The sequence below is a fragment of the Lutra lutra genome, chromosome 4 (assembly GCF_902655055.1).
Source record: "Lutra lutra chromosome 4, mLutLut1.2, whole genome shotgun sequence".
Lineage (NCBI taxonomy): Eukaryota > Metazoa > Chordata > Mammalia > Carnivora > Mustelidae > Lutra > Lutra lutra.
In genome coordinates this window covers 90386660-90406912 of record NC_062281.1, presented here as the reverse complement: position 1 = coordinate 90406912, position 20253 = coordinate 90386660, and the positions used below count along the sequence as shown (strand labels likewise).

The 20253-nt window shown below is 45.9% G+C and overlaps 1 protein-coding gene across 2 annotated transcripts; it reads left to right on the top strand.

Annotated features, from left to right (window-relative positions):
• The first annotated feature begins 346 nt into the window (after positions 1-346).
• On the top strand, positions 347-20180 carry PRUNE1 (prune exopolyphosphatase 1). 2 transcript variants are annotated; one of them, XM_047725709.1, is made up of 8 exons: positions 347-552; positions 9093-9185; positions 9732-9934; positions 11274-11458; positions 12111-12269; positions 13567-13661; positions 15818-15976; positions 18260-20180. In XM_047725709.1, the coding sequence occupies exons 1-8, from the start codon at positions 514-516 to the stop codon at positions 18686-18688; spliced, it is 1362 nt and encodes a 453-aa protein (XP_047581665.1). In that variant the 5' UTR covers positions 347-513; the 3' UTR covers positions 18689-20180. The 2 variants fall into 2 exon arrangements, with proteins under 2 accessions (XP_047581665.1, XP_047581666.1); XM_047725710.1 differs by lacking the exons at positions 347-552; positions 9093-9185; positions 11274-11458 and having other exon boundaries at positions 9736-9934.
• The last annotated feature ends 73 nt before the right edge of the window (positions 20181-20253 follow it).

The window sequence follows — 20253 nt, the reverse complement described above, 5'->3', positions numbered from 1 at the left end:
GAAAGGAAGACTAAGAACTGTTTCTGCCTTTTGTAATTTAAGATGCCAACCAAATGCTCGATGTACTATATGGAAATATGCTATACTTAACCTAACTCGAGAGTGAAAGTTCAGATGCCACAAACACAGGTTACTGTGACACATATATATTTCTCTGTCAAATGAGTAATCTCAAAAAATTCTCCTTCCCTCCATTCTTGGGGCCTTTTCGGAACTCCTGGACTACGTTTCCCAGGATGCCCTGCGCCACGCCCCGCTTCGCGCCTCTGGGAAGGGGGGTCCCGTGAGTCTTTGGGCGCAGAGCTCCGCCTCCGCCGCTGCGGGCGGGGCAACGTCGCACTCCAGGAGTGCCGGATTACGCACTTCCTCCGGGGGCTTGGGGCCGAATAGCTGTGTGGCGGGTTCGAGTCCCGCCTCCTGACTTTCGCCCCTAGCCCCTGAGTCCCCGGGCGGGGCGCATTCGCCTGGTAACTTCTCCACGGCCAGGGGCGGTGGCACACCTGGGACTTCACCATGGAGGATTACCTGCAGGGTTGTCGAGCCGCTCTGCAGGTAACGAATCCCAATCTGTGATCGTACGGAATGAAGCATGAGGTCCAGAAAGAAAGAAGATATGGAATCTGGGGAGCCCCGATGGTGTGTGGGGAGGGAACACGGCATTGTGGGGAGGGGGCTTGGGATCAGATCAGGCTTGGGGCCGGGGGAGTGAGGCAAGAGAACCTAGCTGAGGGGAATGCTGCTCAGTCTCCCGGTTTTTGGCTTCTGCCTTTGGGGTCTCCCCTAGAGCTGGGAGGAGGAATCGTGGATCTGGAACCCGAGCCTCTGCTCGCGGTCGCCTGGGTCAGTTCCGTCAAAAGGTGGAGGGCCGCGCCACCGCCTTGTCGTGCGGCGCTAGGTTTATTTATCCCTTTCTCCCCGCCCCTCTTTCAGTTCACCGCTCACCCGGCCTCTCTGGTCCATTGGCCTCCAGGTGAGCCCCGGGGGTGGGAGAGAACCTTTGCCCACGGCCTTACTACCTCAGAAAAGCTGTTTTCGTCCGGGGGACCGAACTCCTTCTAGATTAGAGAATCATGATGTTTTTAAGCTAAACATGCTCAGTATTGCAGGCTACCTATTGTTGACCCCAAACTTGCATTCCTTTGCCTCCAGTTTTCTTCTTTGGCCTTAACGCACTTAAATTATGTAAGAATCCCCCGCCTGGAAGGGATAAGCGCGAAGTGTGTTTGGAATCAAAACTATAAGCTTAACTTATTTTGGCTTATTTTTGGTACTCTAAGCTAGTTGGAATCTCCCGGCCATACGGACTGGTCAGGCAACATTAGGCTCTTTCCAGTTAGTAGCAAAAAGCTGACCAGAGCGAGGCTCTAGGAGGTCACCTGGCCCCCTACTTCAAGTGACACTGCCCATGTGGAGACCTAGACAAATAGTTGACTATGCTTTCCTTTTGAAGTGGCTTTTTTTTTTAATATTTTATTTATTTATTTGACACACAGAGAGAGATCACAAGTAGGCAGAGAGGCAGGCAGAGAGGGGGAAGCAGACTCAGTGGGGAGGATCCCAGGACCCTGAGATCATGACCTGAGTGGGAGGCAGACGTTTTAACAACTGAGCCACCCAGGCGCTCCCTTTTGAAGTGTCTTAAACCCTGCAGATTCCCCTGGTGGATAAATTCTGGTCTTTAACAAATCCTAGGGGCACCTGGGTGGGCAAAGGACCATTTTAATATTACCAGTTGCACTGAATTTTTCCTTATGAGATGCAAATTTGGGGAACGTTGATTTAATGCATAGGGCAATTTGTTTTGTTTTTAAAGATTTTTTAAATTTATTTGACAGAGAGTGACAGTGAGAGAGGGAATACAAGCAGGAGGAGTGGGAGAGGGAGAGCCAGATGCGGGGCTGGATCATGACCTGAGCCGAAGGTGGAGGCTTAACGACTGAGCCACCCAGGCACCCCAGCATAGAGCAATTTGGAGCCAATTTGTTTCATTACCTGTGATTTCCACTGTAGGGAGGTCATTGAAGGACCAGTGTAGAATCTTTGTGGCAGTCTTCTGAGTGCTAAGCAGTGGAATTCTGCCCCCCAACAGTAACCCAAATGATGGGTCTCCTTTCCACCATTTGGTAAAGAGCCCTGGCCCCAAAACCTCACCAAATAGCCTTTCATTGCATGCATCCATCCTTCAGCATCTACACTTTAGAGTCCCTCCAGGCTAATAGCATATCTCCTACAGCAGTCTGAAGCTGAAAAATACTGGGTTTTTCCAGTATTGGTGGTATCCTGAACCCCCCCCCCCTTTTTTTTTTTTTTGCTGAATTCATCTCCTAAGGAGCAAAATCTAGATATTTCTTTTTCCAAATTTGTGAAGGTGAAGTTGTATCTTGGAGATCTTTTCACACAGCCTAGCCAGGGCGGGGAGAAATAAGAAAATCGAACTCTAGGACTGTTAGCAGAGGAACTGGTGGAAAGACGTACAGGTGATGGCCAACAATTTAGCTAGCTTTTAATTACAGAAGTGGTAAAATACACACAGTGAAAAAACTTAAATACAAAGAAGATCCGAAATGAAAAAGAACTTGTTCCTCAGATCTTTTTTTCTTCTCCTCATCCAGTTCCCCAGAGGCTGCACTGTTGTTTCTTGTGTAAAGAAAGACACAATTTAGACAGAGACTCTGTTAAAAGTTTGTTTCCGTTAAGCTATATTAACTTTTCGGGAAATGTGGGTGCTTGACTTTTACACAGGATAGAGACAGCTTATAACCAGCCACCTCTCCTCTTGATATATTTTTTCCTCTGGCATCTGATACCAGATAAATTTTCTACAGCCTCTGCCATAAAGATAGTGGGATGTTCCATTTAGAAGAAATCCTGTTTAACTAAATGTCCTATTCATGGTGACTCATCTTTCACTACTAGTTGGGGAAAACCTTTGCTTCAGGGTGGCACCGCCTTCAAATGTAGGCAAAGCGTTCATCCAGCAGCCCTCAGATAATCTGTGTTGTCTATACTGCTCAATGCAGAAGGCAGGAATCAGGAGTGGCTGGCTCTTCTTCAGACACCACAGTCCTTTCCATTTTCTGTGCTGGGAGGGCTTCTCTGGTTCTGGCTCCCTGTCTCCTTTTTTCCCCTCTCTCATTAACTTTTTCGTAGAAGAGGCACGAGACCATATTCAGCTTCAGAAGGCAAGTGGAGCTCATCCTCACTCCCCGCACTGAGGTCACAAAGAGCCTCAGGGTCTAGTCATTGTGACTAGGGGTTTGGGTGTATTTTTTTGTTTGTTGGTTTCTTTGTTCGTTAGGCAGAAAAGTTTATATTTACTTGGGGCTCTCAGATTGTATTTCTTCCATTGGCAGCTCAGGTTTCCTCATGCTCTAAGTATAGCTGGATCTGCCCTCCACTCTTCCTCTGACAGAAAAGCGAGGCTGTTTCGTTTGTGCTGTCAGCTGGTGGAGGATAGGGTGGGGGTGGGGCTTAAGAGTTAACCTGTGTTCTTCCTAAATGAAGAGGAGAAGGGTATTTTATAAGTGGGCAGCCCAGGAGAGTTTCAGTTTGTTCGCGCACAACAGATAATTGCACCCCTTTTCATTCTCAAAGTGTCCCTCTTTGAACAGCAGAGGGTTTAGTCACCAGAGTCATAAACTATGTTTCAAGATTAAGACACATGCCCACGAAAAGATAGCGAGTTCCATATGAGAGCCACAAGTGCTGGCAGCTGGAGGTCTGGAGAAAGAGGATTGCTGTGGTGCGGGTGGTCAGGGAAGGCAACACAGAGTCAGGGGCTTTAGGTGGCATGAATGGACCAGGAGGGACAGGTAGAGAAAGAAGATGGAAGCCAGCTCATCTTTCCAACCAGAGAGTAGGCACTTCTGGGTTATCACATTTAGTCCTCAGAACAACTTCATGAAATTGGTTACAGTATGACCATTTTTAAAACCAAAAATGATGGGGCGCCTGGGCGCCTGGGTGGCTCAGTGGGTTAAGCCTCTGCCTTCGGCTCAGGTTATGATCTCAGGGTCCTGGGATCAAGCCCTGCCTCGGGCTCTCTGCTCAGCGGGGAGCCTGCTCCCCCCCCACCCCACCCCCACCTGCCTCTCTGCCTATTTGTGATCTCTCTCTCTCTGTCAAATAAATTTTAAAAATTTTTTTAAAAAATAAAAAGAATAATAAATTAAAAAATAAAACAAAAAAATGAAGCTTAGAGAGGCCCAAATCCCACAGCAAGTAAGAAGCAGAGCTGGAGGTGGGGGGAGCAGTGTGGACCTGGGTGGCTCTGTCATTTGGGTGTCTGCGCGGGTCATGATCGCAGTGTTCTGGGATAGAGTCCCGAATTGGGCTCCCTGCTCAATGGGGAGTCTGCTTCTCCCTCCCCCTCTGCCACTCCCCCCTGCTTGTGTTCTCTCTCTCTCTCTCTCTGTCAAATAAATACATGAAATCTTTAGAAGCAGCAGCAGAGCCAGGATTCAACCCTAGTCTGTGATCTCTTCAAATGACAGTTCTGCTGCTTTCTGACAGAAGAACAAAGAGCATGAAGGGCAGAGCTGGGGATATGCACAGCATGTCTTGTGGGTGATGCATAGACTGGACAGACTGGGGTGATGGCGGACCCTGACGGCTAAAGGAAGGCCACCACAGTCCCTGCTCAGTCCTCTTCCAAGATGTGGCAAAAGTGCCAGAGGATTCCTCTTGTATTCATTCCTTTTGGCTGCTCTCTTGGCTTGCCTGAGCAAGGGGTTAGTTGTTCACCTTCCCATGGATTTCCTTCTCCTCAGAGTTAGTTGTATGTGGTCCCTTCTTTCTGTTTTTCTGCTTAGCCTTCTCTCCATGCTGGGGATCTGACTTGTCCTGATTCAGCTGAACCAGCACTAATGGGACTGAGTTTTGGAAAGTTCCTTTGGGGGTCTAGCACTAGGTCTGTCCTGCTTGCTCGGCCTTCCCGCCGTTCCACATCCCTTTTTTCTCCAGAGTCAGAACCATATGGCCACGCGTGTCTATAATATGGTTCCCTTTCTAGGGACCATGGTGCCCGTCTTACACTTCAGTGAGCTCCTTATCTCTGCAGCCACTCACCTTGACCGCTTTGTTGTCCCTTGGGTCCATAGCCATCTGGGCAGTTCTTGGTATCCAGGAAATGGGCCGGGGGGGGGGGCTTTCTCTTGTACCAGGAGGAGGACTTGTGAGTTAGAGGAGTTACGGTAGGTATGTATATATACGATAGGTATATATATATATATATATATATATATATATATATATATATTAGGAAAAGAGTTTAATGTTGGGGAAGAACCTCTGCTCTCCTCTCCTGTTCAGTATGAGTGAGTGTGGGCTACCACTCATGAGGCGCCTTGGATAAATGGGTGCAGGGACGAACCAAAGGACACACTTTCCCCAGAGGTCCTTTCAGCAAAACCTCGACAGGTAACCTCTGCGTTTTGTACTTCTCTGGGGTGTTGGGAGCCAGAGATGCGCAAAAAGGTAGCTTAAAACAAAAAAACTTGGGGTGCGTGGCTGGCTGAGTTGGAAGAGCTTCTGACTCTTGATCTCTGGGTTGTGAGTTTGAGCACCATGTTGGGTATATAGATTACTTAAATAAATAAAGCTTAAAAAAAAAAAACCCTATCTAGTCACTAGATAGGGCAATTTATGTCACCAGAGGTCTGTAAAATTATCCCTTTCTGGCTGTAGCTTTCTGGGGGAGGGAGAGGAGTGGGTAACAGCCAAATAGGCAAAATGATTCTAGGTTCGCTTAGATTCCCTTTCCTCCTATAGCACATTACTTGATAACCATTCATTGCTGTTTTGCTCCCCTGAACCCCTTTCCTACTTTTTGAAACTCTTGCATCTAGCAAATCTTTCCTGATTGAAGCAGTCAGAGTGTTTGGATTTTCACCTGTCTGGAACCCAGTAGTGTTCAGCTGGTAGTGATTTTTGCCTGCCCCTTCCCCGCCCCCACCCCCGGAATATTTGGCAAATCTGGAGACATTTTTGATTATCATGTCTGAGATTGCTCCTGGCATCTAGTGGGTAGAATCTGGGGATGCTGCCAAACACCCTCGCTTGCACAGGACAGCCCCCACCCGCAGCAAAGGATGATCCAGTCCAAAATGCCAATAGTACTTAAATTAGGAGACTCTGCTGTAACTGGTATGTCTCATTTTGTCTCTTACTCCTTCTTTTGTCAGAGGGCGGCTGAAATAGAAGTTCAAAAGTAAGAGGATTCTTGTGCCCTAAGCTGAGCCATGGACTTTATGGTCTCATTGTATCTGGCAGAACGCTCATTCCTAGAATGAAATAATAATTCCTTTTTTTTTTTTAAGATTTTTATTTATTTCTTTGTCAGAGAGAGTTGAGCACAAGTGGAGGAAGTGACAGGCAGAGGGAGAGGCAGACTCCCTACTGAGCAGGGAGCCCAATGTGGGTCTCAATCCTAGGAGATCAAGACCTGAGCCGAAGGTAGACGGCCAACCGACTGAACCACCCAGGCATCCCTGAAATAATTCTTTTTTTTTTTTTTTTTAAGATATATATATATATATATATATATATATATATACACATACATACATACATATATATATATATATATATTTATTTATTTTTGACACAGAGAGATCACAAATAGGCAGAGAGGCAGGCAGAGAGAGGGGGAAGCAGACTCCCCGCCGAGCAGAGAGCCCGATGTGGGGCTCAATCCCAGGAACCAGAGATCACGACTTGAGCCAAAGGCAGAGGCTTAACCCACTGAGCCACCCAGGTGCCCCTAAAGAGTTATATTTTTTTAAGATTTCATTTATTTATTTGATAGAGAGCAAGAGCAGGAACATAAGCAGGAGAGTGGGAGAGGGAGAAGCAGGCTTCCCGCTGAACAGGGGAGCCTGATGTGGAGCTCGATCCCAGGATCCTGGGATCATAACCTGAGCTGAAGGCAAACGCTTAATGACTGAGCCACCCAGGCGCCCCCTGAAATAATAATTCTTAAAGTATCTACCTCTTTGGGGTTGTTTTGAAGATTAAATGGTTAGTTCATGCATGTAAAAATATTAGAGCAGTGTGTGGCATATTCAATAAAATAAATGTTTCCAAACAAAGCAAAACTCTGTTTTGTCTCTGCTATTGTGGGCACTGTGGTGTTTGTTTGTTTTTTTTTTTTTAAGATTTTATTTATTTATTTGACAGATAGAGATCACAAGTAGGCAGAGCAGCAGGCAGAGAGAGAGGGGGAAGCAGGCTCCCTGCTGAGCAGAGAGCCCGATGGGGGGCGAGCCCGATGCCGGGCTTGATCCCAGGACCCTGAGACCCATGACCTGAGCCGAAGGCAGAGACTTAACCCACTGAGCCACCCAGGCGCCCCGGCACTGTGGTTTTTAATGCATTTTATTTAAGACTCTGATAGCTAGGGAGATGCAAGGGAACGAGGTTAGTAATAGCAGATATTCCTCCCTCCTCTATTCTTATTAATAGCCAGGCTTTTCAAGCCTTTAAAAATAAAAGTTCCAGGGTATCTGGCTGGCTCAGTTGGTGGAGCGTGCTACTCATGATCTCAGGCTCATGGGTTCAAGCCGCACATTTGGTGTAGAGATTACTTTAAAAAATACTAAATAGTAAATGATAAAAATAAATTACAAAAATAAAAGTTCCAGGGGCACCTGGGTGGCTCAGTGGGTTAAAGCCTCTGCCTTCAGCTCAGGTCATGGTCTCAGGGTCCTGGGATCGAGCCCCGCATTGGGCTCTCTGCTCGGCGGGGAGCCTGCTTCCTCCTCTCTGCCTCTCTGCCTACTTGTGATCTCTCTCTCTCTGTCAAATAAATAAATAGATGTCTTTTAAAAAATAAATAAATAAATAAATAAAAATAAAAGTTCCAGGGCACCTGGGTGGCTCAGTGGGTTAAAGCCTCTGCCTTTGGCTCAGGTCATGATCTCAGGGTCCTGGGAGAGAGCCCCGAGTCAGGCTCTCTGCTCAGCGGGGAGCCTGCTTCCTCCCTCTCTCTCTCCCTGCCTCTCTGCCTACTTGTGATCTCTGTCTGTCAAATAAATAAATAAATCTTTTAAAAATAAATAAAGTTTCAGCAGCAGTAAGTGTTCTTGTTCTGTTTTGTTTTATTTGTTTTTAAGATTTTATTTAATCATTTGACAGAGATCACAAGTAGGCAGAGAGGCAGGCAGAGAGAGAGGAAGGGAAGCAGGCTCCCCGCTGAGCAGAGAGCCTGACTCGGGGCTCTCTCCCAGGACCCTGAGATCATGACCTGAGCCAAAGGCAGAGGCTTTAACCCACTGAGCCACCCAGGCGCCCCAAGTGTTCTTGTTTTAATCTGAACCTGCTGGGGAAAAGTGTCTGGGTCCTGGGTAGTGAGAGTGTTGGTTGTATCTGGTTATCAGTGTGGCTTCTCTGGGTTGGGAGAGTTTTCATGGGCTGGATGACTGGACAAGATTTTATTTTTACCTTTATTTTCAAGAGCTCTTCACCTCTTAGGATTCAGAACTATAAGGATGCTTTTCCCTATTTTGAAAATGGCGGGGGTCGGGGAACAAAAAACAAATTGGGGTTGATAATGGCTTGAATACGTCAGCTACCTCAACTGCTCTACCTTTGAGTTCTCCAGTGCCCAAAGAAGCGTAAGAAGTTAGAGAATTATTTACTGCTCTTCTTTTTTTAAGTTGACAATCAAGGAGACAGTGTAGTAGAAGAAAGGGCACTCTTCTACTTACGGGGTGCAGGTGGAATGCTTAAACTTAGCTGAACATGGCTGTCCTCTCAGCTAGTCAATATCCTCATCCATGAAATGAGGACCTGTAAGATTATCTGGTCTACCTCCTCTGTGAGGATCAGTAAGAAGAGGCGTGTGGGGCGCCTGGGTGGCTCAGTGGGTTCAGGTCATGATCCCAGGTCCTGGGATCGAACCCTACATCGGGCTCTCTGCTCAGCCAGGAGCCTGCTTCTTCTTCTCTCTCTCTGCCTGCCTTTGCCTATTTTTGATCTCTGTTTGTCAAATAAATAAATAAAATTTAAAAAAAAGAGGTTTGTGAAGCCCTGCTCTCGTGTAAGGTAAATGGAAATAGAGATGTTTCTAGTGTCCCATTCTCTTTCCTCACCAGGAGTCCCGGCCGCTACACGTTGTGCTGGGAAATGAAGCCTGTGATTTGGACTCCATGGTGTCAGCTCTTGCCCTGGCTTTTTACCTGGCAAAGGTGAGTCCTTAGTGACAGAGTCCCTTAGAATGAAAAGATCTGGATGCAAGACCCAGCTCTGCAACTTAACACTATTTAGTCTTGGGTCAGTTAAATTCCTTAACTTTGTGGAGTCTCAGGTTACCATCTGTAGAAACTGAAATACTATTTTGCAATGTTGCTGGGAGGATCAAATGAATAGATGTATTTTGAAGAATTTATAAATCATAAAGCAATATTCAGCAGTTGATTATTGAGTTCTTCTGGGTACCAGTGATGTCATGCCCAGGTCAGCTCTTGAAGACTGATAATCCCTTCTCTGCAATATCTAGAACTAGGTCTTTTCCATGAGTTTTCTTGTTGACCTTCATGTTATGCTAAGGAGGAGAGAGGGCAAGAGTTGTCCTTTTATTTTTATCAACTGGGTAATTGTGGCTTTGAAAAAGGCAGTGACTTACCCAAGATCACATCTCCTTTAGTCCCAATATTCTTGTTGTTTTTCCCATTTGTCCCCAAACATTTTTCCTGTTTATCCCCAAACGTGTTCTTTTCACTTTCCTGATCCAGACGACAGAGGTTGAGGAAGTCTTTGTGCCTGTCTTAAATATAAATCGTGCTGAGCTACCTCTACGAGGTGACAATGTCTTCTTCCTTCAGAAGATTAACATTCCAGATTCCCTCTTGATTTTCCGGGATGAGATTGACCTCCATGCCTTGCACCAAGCTGGCCAACTCACCCTTATCCTTGTTGACCATCATGTCTTACCCAAGTAAGTAGAAGGAAGTTAAGCCGATATTTATCATGTGCCATGTTGAGTTCTGATGAGTAAGAAATAGAGGAAGAAAGAATTTCTTCTCTTGGGGATCTCACAGGCCACTTGTGATTGCTAGGTCATATCAGATACAGAAAATACTGTTAGTTCTTCAGTTATGCAAGTAGCAAAAACATGGAGAGGTCAAACTGAAGGAGAACTCAAATCATTTAAATCTGCCTTTGGTACCATTATTTTGTGGCAGATTTATTGTAGTAGAAGCCTTTGAATAATGGTTGCAACTCTTATTTTTAATTTTTATTTTTAATTATTTCCTATATAAGGCAATATCTCATTAGTTGCATTGTGATGGGTGTTAGAGGTGTGTGATAACCGACACTCTAGAGGACAAGAGGTGCATGAAGGATGGGGTAGTGAAATGTACTCAAGGGGAGTGGAGGGTGTGAGGAAAGGTTTTCTAAGAGAGTTGACCCTTGATCTCATTCTTGAGTTTTTGTTCCTGGAGTGGGGAGGCAAAATAGTTAGGAAGAGCATCCAGGCGGAGAAAGGAATTAATATGAGCAAAGCCAGGCAGGCATGAAATAGCATAGTGAATTGGGAGAACTGGAATTTGTTTTGCCTGACTGGAGCATAAAATGTGACAGAGAAATAGGATAGACGAAGAGGTGAGACTAGTGAGGTCAGTGGGGACCAGATGGTAGAGACCCTGTAGGCCCTGCCAAGGAGACTAGACTTGGTGTTAGGGTCGTGGGGGACTATTGTGAGTTATATTTATTCCAGATCCTAACAGAATCAAATCTGCATTTTTCAAATGATCATTCAGCTGTTTTATAGCCAAGAGCTTGTGGCGGGGGGGGGTTGTCCAAGATTGGGAGTAGGTCTTTGGTTAGGAAAACTGTTGGAATGATCTGGGTGAGAGATATTGAGGGCCTAGAATAAGGCAGTAGCAGAGCCATGGTGGGGGGATGGGGATAGAAGCCATAGAATCTGGTGAACTGTATGGAATTGGGGTATTAAGTGGATTGAGGTGACAGGAGAGATTTAAATGAGAGATTGGATGTCAAGGGTGTCAGAAAGAAAACTCCGAAGGGCAGCAGATACGTGGATAAGATACTTGTGGCTGATACTTCACCCAATTCACTTACACACTATTTAAAGATGACTTCAGTTACAGCATGAAAGAAAAGAATTGAGAACAGTGAGGCAGAGGTGGAAGTGCCCAAAGTTCCCTGTGGTTTGCCCAAGATTTGCATTTTCCTTCATGGGTGAGGTGGAGATTTGGTTAGAACCAGCTGGAGTGCCCCTAGCTATCTTTCTTTCTCTTTCCCCCCCACAGAAGTGATGCAGCCCTAGAGGAGGCAGTGGTAGAGGTGCTAGACCATCGGCCCATCGAGCAGAAACACTGCCCTCCCTGCCAGGTTTGCGTTGAGCTGGTGGGGTCCTGCGCTACCCTGGTGACTGAGAGAATCCTGCAGGGGGCGCCAGAGATTTTGGACGGGCAAACTGCAGCCCTTCTGCATGGTGAGGGTGGCTTTTGGTTTAGGACAGTAGAAAGGTCTTTTTTTTTTTTTTTTTTTAAAGTCTGGATCCTCATTCTTTCTTTCTTTTTAAAGATTTTTTTTTAAAGATTTTGTTTGTTTGTTTGTTTATTTATTTATTTAATCTCTGCTGAGCAGAGAGCCCAATGTGGAGCTCAATCCCAGGACCCTGGGATCATGACCTGAGCTGAACACAGAGGCTTTACCCACTGAGCCACCCAGGTGCCCCCTTTTTAAAGATTTTATTTGTCAGAGAGAGCACAAGCAAGGGGAGAGGGAGAAGCAGACTCCCTACCGAGCAGGGAGCCTGATGTGAGACTCTATCCCAACTTATAAGTTTCTTTAATGGAATTTGGCCTACAGAAGGGAGGTCATCTCTCTCTGACTTGATTTCAAATTCTCCAATGATTGGGATGCTCAGGCACCCTTTCTGCCTTTTCCCTGTTTTCCTGCCTACATCTTAGTTTGGATTTGGGAAGTCTTACTCAAGACATAGTCCCAGTTTCTTGTTTCATTTTCAGTGGGTTTGCCACGTGGTCTTCTCTGTATTATGTCTGTCTGGTTCGAGGGTTATATGTGTTCTAGAGGGCGCGAATGGAAGGTCATAGGATTTGAGTTCTGTCTTGTCTTTACAGGAACAATCATCCTGGACTGTGTCAACATGGACGTGAAAGTTGGAAAGGCAACCCCAAAAGACAGCAAATATGTGGAGAAACTGGAGGCCCTCTTCCCAGATCTGCCCAAGAGAAATGACATCTTTGACTCTCTACAAAAGGCAAAGTTTGATGTATCAGGTGTGAAACAGTAAACTGACTCCTCTCCCTTCCATGTGAGAAAACAGATGGGCAAGACTTGTTCATTGTACTTTTTTTAAGATTTTATTTATTTATTTGACAGATATCACAAGTAGGCAGAGAGGCAGGCAGAGAGAGAGGAAGGGAAGCAGGTGCCCTGCTGAGCAGTGAGCCAGATGCGGGGCTCGATCCGAGGACCCTGGATTCATGACCTGAGCCGAAGGCAGAGGCTTTAACCCACTGAGCCACCCAAGCACCCCCATTGTACTTTTTTTTTTAGAGAGACAGAGAGCATGCAGAGTTGGCAGGGAGCGGCACAGAGGGAGAGAGAAAATCCTGAGCAGGCTCCATGCTCAGCACAGAGCCCAACATGGGCTCAGTCTCATGACCCTGAGATCATGACCTAAGCCAGAATCCAGAGTCTGCTGCTTAGCCAACTGAGCCACCCAGGTGCCCTGATTGTTCACTGTATTCTTGAACACCACTGAAACAATTTCAGAGTATGCATAATGATTTAAGCTTTATGGCAGAGAGAACCAAGGTAGTATGTGAGTCTGATCATGAACTTACCAATCATTTACTAGATTGTTCTATCCTGGCTATTGGGTAGGAATAGGAGGAATATATAAGATTGTCAGGTTTCGAGGCTCCTGGGTGGCTTAATGGGTTAAAGCCTCTGCATTCAGCTCAGGTCATGATCCCAGGGTCCTGGGATCGAGCCCCACATCGGGCTCTCTGCTCAGCAGGGAGACTGCTTCCCTTCTTCTCTCTCTGCCTGCCTCTCTGCCTACTTGTGATCTCTGTCTCTTAAATAAATAAAATCTTTTTTAAAAAATTTAAAAAAAAAAAGATTGTCAGGTTTCTAGCCTAATCAGGGAACACAGGTATATAAGTAAAATCTGCTGAAGGAATACTAAATTATCTGAGTGAGATCGAGATGATTGTTTAGGGAAGTAGAAGAAACATTGAGGGTAAATATACAAAGGACAAAGGAGGAGAACAAAAAAACTTTTTTTTGCCCAGATACCACCTGTTGACATAAAAAAAAAGAAAGAAAAGTGCCACATGTACTTGTAGAAAGTTAAAACTGTGAAGAAAGGGGAAACAGCAACTATTGTGACTTAGTTATTCAAAATAATTTTATATTATGTAATTTACATTCTTGGTTATCTCCCTATTGCCTCCAAAGAGGGGCTGTGTTTTTCCTCATCCTTGACCCATCTTGGTGTCCTCAACTTCCTGGTCAGGGGACCCTGGGCTCTCTTGTTTGACCCCTGGTCTCACATTCATTGTCTAGGACTGACCACTGAGCAGATGCTGAGAAAGGACCAGAAGACCATCTTCCGACAAGGCACCAAGGTGGCCATTAGTGCAATATATATGGATTTGGAGGTAAGAGCAAGGTGGAGGTGTGGGTGGGGAGAGAAAGCCCTCAGTTATATGCGCAACCTTGCCCCTCACTCCTGGCTCCCCTCTATAATGTATCTCGTACCTGTGTACCTTTTGTCATGTCTGCTGTCACTCCAACAGTCCATGACCCCTCACTGCACCACTGTGATAGGCTGCATACTGGTTTTTCTGCTTTTGCACCCTACAAACCATGCTCCCCACAGCAGCCAGAGTGATCTCTATAAGATGTAAGTCCAAAAAAAAAAACCACAAAATAAAAAAGATGTAAGTCAGTCAAATCAGCCCTCTCCCTCTGCTCCTTTTCATTGCATTCCCTTTTTTTTTTTTTTTAAGATTATTTATTTATTTATGAGAGAGAGAGAGAGAGAGAGAAAGAGCACACACAGTCGGGGAGCAGCAGGCAGAGAGAGAGGGAGAAGCAGGATTCCTGCTGAGCAGGGAGCCCAATGTGGGACTCAATCCCAGGACTCTGGGATCATGACCTGAGCTGAAGGCTGACACTTAACGACTGAGCCACCCCGGCATCCCTTTTTGCATTCTGAATAGAATCTAAAGGCCCTGGTATGGTTTACAGGGCCCTCCTTGTTCTGGCCTTCATCTCTCTGTCCTCATCTCCTTCCAGCCCCACTCCTGCACTCACAGTGCTGCAGCCACACTAATTTTCTTTTTGTGCACTGGAACCATTAAGCTTATTCCCACCTCAGGGCCTTTGCACTGGCTTTTCCCTTTGCAGAGCTGGCTCTTTCTTATCACTCAGATCTTAATTCAGATGTCCCCTCTTTTAAGAAGTTTTTCCTGACTGCTATTACTGACATAATATCCTCTGTGCTCAAAAATCTCTTAACAATTTTTGAATTTTGTTCATAGCACTTAATGGACTGAAGTAATCAATTTTGTGGTTTCCTTGTTTATTACCTATATTCCTCTGGTAGTTTATCAGCTCCACCAGAGGTGGGACCCTGTCTCTTTTGTTTCTGCTGTATCTCTAGCACCTTTGACAGTACCTGGCAACAGTGGGTGCTCAGTAAATTTTGTTGAATGGGTGACTGAATATAACTTTGATAATGGTATTTTATTGCTGGTTCTATGTCATATTGATTTAAATCATTTGACAACCTGATCTGAACACATTCCTTCATCATCTGTATAGCTTTCTACTAAAAACTATGTAAAAATACTAAATAATTTCAATAAAACAAGAGAGCCAGGTCTCTTCCCCTGCTGCCTCATTTGAGAAGCAAACATAAGAACAGAAAAGGCTTGCTAAGTAGCATAAATTGACACAGTACAAATCAACACATTAGAAATGTGTCAGCAGGGGCGCCTGGGTGGCTCAGTGGATTAAGCCTCTGCCTTCAGCTCAGGTCATGATCTCAAGGTCCTGGGATCAAGCCCCACATCCGGCTCTCTGCTCAGCAGGGAGCCTGCTTCCCCCCTCTCTCTCTGCCTGGCCTCTCTGCCTACTTATGATCTCTCTGTGTCAAATAAATAAGTAAAATCTTTAAAAAAAAATGTGTCAGCAAAGCCCGGTCTGAAATAGCTGATGGTAGTATCCAGGAGAGAAAATACTACCTGAGACTTTGCGAAAGAGTCGAGATTGGCAAAGAAGGAAGAGTCAAGGACGCAGCTGGCTGGTCTGTTGTTATTTGTATGCCCCATTGTTCTGTCTTGGAATAAAAATACCTCTGAGACAAAGGCCTTGCTTGTTTGATGGCAAGAGCAGGAGAGCCTTGTACATGCTAGGCATGTTCCACACGTGATCGTGCTTTAAGTTTTAAAACAATCACTTTTTAAAAAAATAAAATAAAACAATCACTTTTAATAACGGTTTAATCCTCATTTTACAAATGAAGAAACTCAAGGCAGAGGTGCTTAAAGAAACTCCTTGAGCATATAGCTAATAGGTCATAGAGCTGAGTTTCAAACCAATTCTATCTGAGCCCAAAACCTATATTCTCCCTGTCCTACCTATTGCTTCCCAGCACATAGATAACACAGAGTAAATATGAGATGCCTTTCTTAAGGAGTATGAGCCCTAGGTTAAAATGGGAAGAAACCCTTTGTGAGCATATTTTGTTGCTGATGACAAGGAGGGTCCTGCTATAGCCCTTATCGCTGCCCGGTTTGTTCTCTTTCAGGCCTTTCTGCAGAGGTCTGGCCTCATTGCAGATCTCCATGCTTTCTGCCAGGCTCACAGCTGTGATGTCCTGGTCACCATGACTATCTTTTTCAACACTCATAATGAGCCAGTGCGGCAGCTGGCTATTTTCTGTCCCCATGCAGCACTCCGAATGACGGTGAGTCGGTCTCTTCTGCAGCCTGAGGTCTGTATAGAGAGCTCTGCTTATAAGCACCACCCTGTGCTATAAAAACCTGTCCTTGGGAAGTGCCTCGGTGGCCAGGTCTGTGGAGTGTGTGGTATGACTATTGATTTCCACTCAGGTCACGATCTCATGGGTTGTAGGATGGAGCCCCTCATGGGTGGGGGGGGTGGTCAGCGCTCAGTGGGGGTCTGCTTGAGATTCTCCCTCCTGCCCCCCTCTCCGTGCATGTGCACTCACGTGCTCACTTGCTCTCTCTCTCTCAAATAAATAAATCTTAAAAAAAAAAGAAGACCTCCTTGGTTCATATATATATATATACACACACACATATATATATATGTATGTATGTATGTATGTATGTTTGTATTTTAAGAACACAAACAGCGGGTGAGGCAGAGGGAGAGGGAGAAGCAGACTCCCTGCTGAGCTGGAAGCCCGCCATGGGGTTCAACATGGGGCTGGATCCCAGAACGTGGAGATCATGACCTTACCTGAAGGCAGTTGCTTAACCATCTGAGCCACCCAGGTGCCCCTTGATTCTTATATTTACATAGGAGTCCCTTGACCTTTTTCCAGAATCCTCCCCCCTTGCTTTTTCCCATTCTCTCTATATGTGAATAGCCTTAATAGTACTATTGTTGAGAAAGAAAGATTCCAAAGAGACTTAGAGACACAGTTCCTGTCTAGAAGGAACTTGAAATCAGATTAAAAAGCCATGTTATAGAGACTCCTGGGTGGCTCAGTCATTTCTGGAAGCAAATATAATTCATTTAGTGGAAGGTAGTTTGGCACTGTGGGAAGAACTACAGTTTTATTTATTTATGTGAGAGAGAACGAGCGAGCACGCACAAGCAGGGGGAGTGGCAAGCAGAGGGAGAGGGAGAACCAGACCGCCTGCTGAGAGAGAGCTCAATTCAGGGCTGATCCCAGGGTCCCAGGATCATCAACTGAGCTAAAGACAGATGCTTAACTGACTGAGCCACCCAGGCGCCCCAAAAACTATAGTTTTAAAAGGCTAGACATGTTTTCTGTCCCAGATTTGCCACTTACCTGCTCCGTGGGCTCAGGCAACTCAGTTGACTTCTGAGTCAGTACATAGCTAATATCATCCAGGGATTAGTCTGATGTCATCATTAAACATAAGATCGCATGGCAAGCACTTTGCTCAGCTCAGAGTAAGCACTCAGCGAATGGTGGCTCTTACTAATCATGTCATGAAGGAAAGGGCCATGGGAAGGGCCTTCCCCACCTTCCAAAATGTCCCTGCCTTCTCCCCATCACACCCCCCTTTGCTGTTCTCTGAAGCTGTGCAAATAGCTAAAGTCTCTCCCAGTGCACCCTTCTTCTCACAGTGTACCCTACCTTCTCTTCTTCCTCCCATGGTAGAAATTATATAAGAGTGGTTTCGAACACTGGCTTCGGTGATGGTCCTGGGTTCAAGTGTTAGCTCTGCTTCATTCAAACTATGACCTTAGGCAAGTGACTTAATCCATCTAAGCCTCTGTTTCCCTACCTGTAAATGAGTGTAATACTATACCAATCTTACAAGGTAGTTGTGACGATTCTATGAGATGATAACTGTAAGTGGTCAGACCCCACACAGTGCCTGGCATACCTTCTGCCCCCACTTTCATCTTTGATCTATTCATTCTTTATGCCTCTGTCTTGCCCCTGACCTCAATTTAGATGCTTGTCCCATTGTAGCTAAGGATCAAGATCCATCCAGTTTTTAAGCACTTGAAACAACACTATGTCAGGAGCTTGGGGTCCTGAGTTGCGATTTAGACTCTCCCATCATCTACATGATTTTGCTCAAGATACTTAATCTTTTCAGGCTTGGGTTTACTTATTAATTAAATGAAATACATGATCTCAAATGCATCTTCTGTTTCCAAATATTATTAGCTAATGGGCCTTTTTTCAAAGCAATAATACTGAACTCTGGGCGATTTAATTAAAAAAAAAAAAAAATGCTTGGGGCGCCTGGGTGGCTCAGTGGGTTAAGCCGCTGCCTTTGGCTCAGGTCATGATCTCGGAGTCCTGGGATCGAGCCCCGCATCGGGCTCTCTGCTCAGCAGGGAGCCTGCTTCCTCCTCTCTCTCTGCCTGCCTCTCTGCCTGCTTGTGATCTCTCTGTCAAATAAATAAAATCTTTTAAAAAAAAATGCTTTTCTGTCAAAGAAGTCTCTAACTTGGAAACCATAGCTGTTTGCTTCCCCACCTTATGCACCATCTCCCCACCCCATCTCCTCTGTAGATCTGCGGAGTTCTGGAACGCTCCCATTCTCCATCCCTGAAGCTGACCCCTGCCCCGAGCGCCCACCCGCACCTCCAAGCCTATCTTCAGGGCAACACCCAGATCTCTCGGAAGAAACTTCTCCCTCTGCTCCAGGAGGCCCTGTCAGCATATTTTGAGTCCATGCGGATCCCTTCTGGGCAGCTGGAGACAGAGGGTGTGTGCCGGGAGCAGGCCGACAGGGAACTGGACAGGGCGGGTAACTCCCTGTTTCCCGGACTGAGTCAAGATGAGGAGGAGCCCCCACTACCCCCGACGCCCATGAACAGCCTGGTGGATGAGTGCCCACTGGATCAGGGGTTACCCAAACTCTCCGCCGAAGCCATCTTTGAGAAGTGCAGTCAGATCTCACAGTCACAGTCGGCCACAGCCTCCCTGTCTACGAAGTGACTGCTGGGAGGGCACAGGATGGAGAGAGAGGTTCCTTGAACCACTTCAAATGCATGTTTTGAGATGTGTCGGCGGTTCTGTCTTTGTGGCTCCGGGATCTGGTGTACTGTGTTCGTGAACTGGGGAGAAGAAGTGAAAGAAAACAGCTGCTTTAGGGATGGCTTCCTGCTTTTTCCCCAGATCTCTACCAATCAGACAGGTCGTATTATTTAATTGAATTCTTCAAACCTGCCTTGACTCTCCTGTATTTCCTTTGCCGAGGGTACAGTGTGATACCCACACAGTTCCAGCAAGCAGCTCAAGAAGGCGCCCCCTCCGTAAGGCTCTGTGACAGAACCATTATCTCTCATGGAACCATTCATTGTCTCCGTGTATTCATTTATGCTCTTATTCATTCAGCTATCGATTGAATACCTACTTTCAGCTAGCTAGGAAATAGAGTGTGCTTTGCAAACACCTCTTCTAGTTTTCAGCCTTCAGCAGAATCCATCTCCATGACCTCTTTCTGTCCCGAGCTAGGTATGATAGCTGAGGCCGAGATGGCTACTTTTGTATTCTGAGCTGATGATGACTTTTCTAAGATCGGTGGGGAGCAATTAAGAGACCATCATCTTCTGTCCTGGTCAGCTGGCCTGGCTCTCAGTTTCTCTGGATCCCTCGGTCCCAGAGCCACAGGGACCCAAGAAAGACCCAGAAGACCCCTGGTGCTTAAGAGTTCAGGAGACATCCAGGAAAGCCTTAAGACCCCATAGGCACTCTTCCCAAAAGGCAGAAGAACTGCAGTGAGAGCCCAGCTCTGGGCTGTGCCTTGGAGGCCTGGCAATTTCTTGTCCGCCCCATTCTCTTCTTGCTCATATTGAAAGGAAGTATGGAGTTCTTACACCAACTGCCGTGAACTCTGTGTCTCTTGGTGAGACACTTCATTTCTCAAGGCCTCATCTGCCGCATCTGTAAAATTAAGGATCTGAACTGGATATTCTCTGGTATTCTGTGATCTGCCTCTTGTTGCCATCACCTCTTTCCTGGTTTCTCTGTATTTGTTCATTTCTCTCCTCCCTGGGAATGCTCGGGGTGGCCAAATTGTCTATATTTCTATGTGATTGTATCAAGGGACTCAGCCTCACGTAGCATGTACAGGGGTATAATTCATCCCATTGTGACCCAGCAGAGAACTCCCCACCAACTTGTTCTGCATGTGTAGAGTCTCCCTTTTCCCTTCAGACCAACTGGTCCCTCTTCGTCCTGCCCCACAGCCCAGCTTCTTGTACGTCGCCTGTGGTTCCACTGGACAGTGGGGTATGTGAGATAGTTTTGGCATGATGTCTTCAGTATGAGGGGGATGGTGTGACTTCACTTTGAGGGGATGATGTTTGTAGCCATTGGAAGGTAAATATAGTGGTGTGATTACTGAACCAAAGGAATTTATGTTTTGTAACTTGGGTACTTTATTTTGCATTTTGTTAAAGTATTAAATACATTTTTTTTTCCTGTTTGGGGTCTTACTGTCTCTTTTTACCTCCGATAATGGTTTCAGCCTCCTCAAGATTCATCTCCCTTCTTCCTGC

What these genes read in the sequence shown, in the direction of transcription:
- PRUNE1 (XM_047725709.1), top strand. Translation starts at nt 514, where the DNA reads ATGGAGGATTACCTGCAGGGTTGTCGAGCCGCTCTGCAG. An exon ending in GACCATCATGTCTTACCCAA is followed by an intron (nt 9,935 to 11,273) that starts GTAAGTAGAAGG and finishes TCCCCCCCACAG; the next exon opens with AAGTGATGCAGCCCTAGAGG. An exon ending in GGCAAAGTTTGATGTATCAG is followed by an intron (nt 12,270 to 13,566) that starts GTGTGAAACAGT and finishes TTCATTGTCTAG; the next exon opens with GACTGACCACTGAGCAGATG.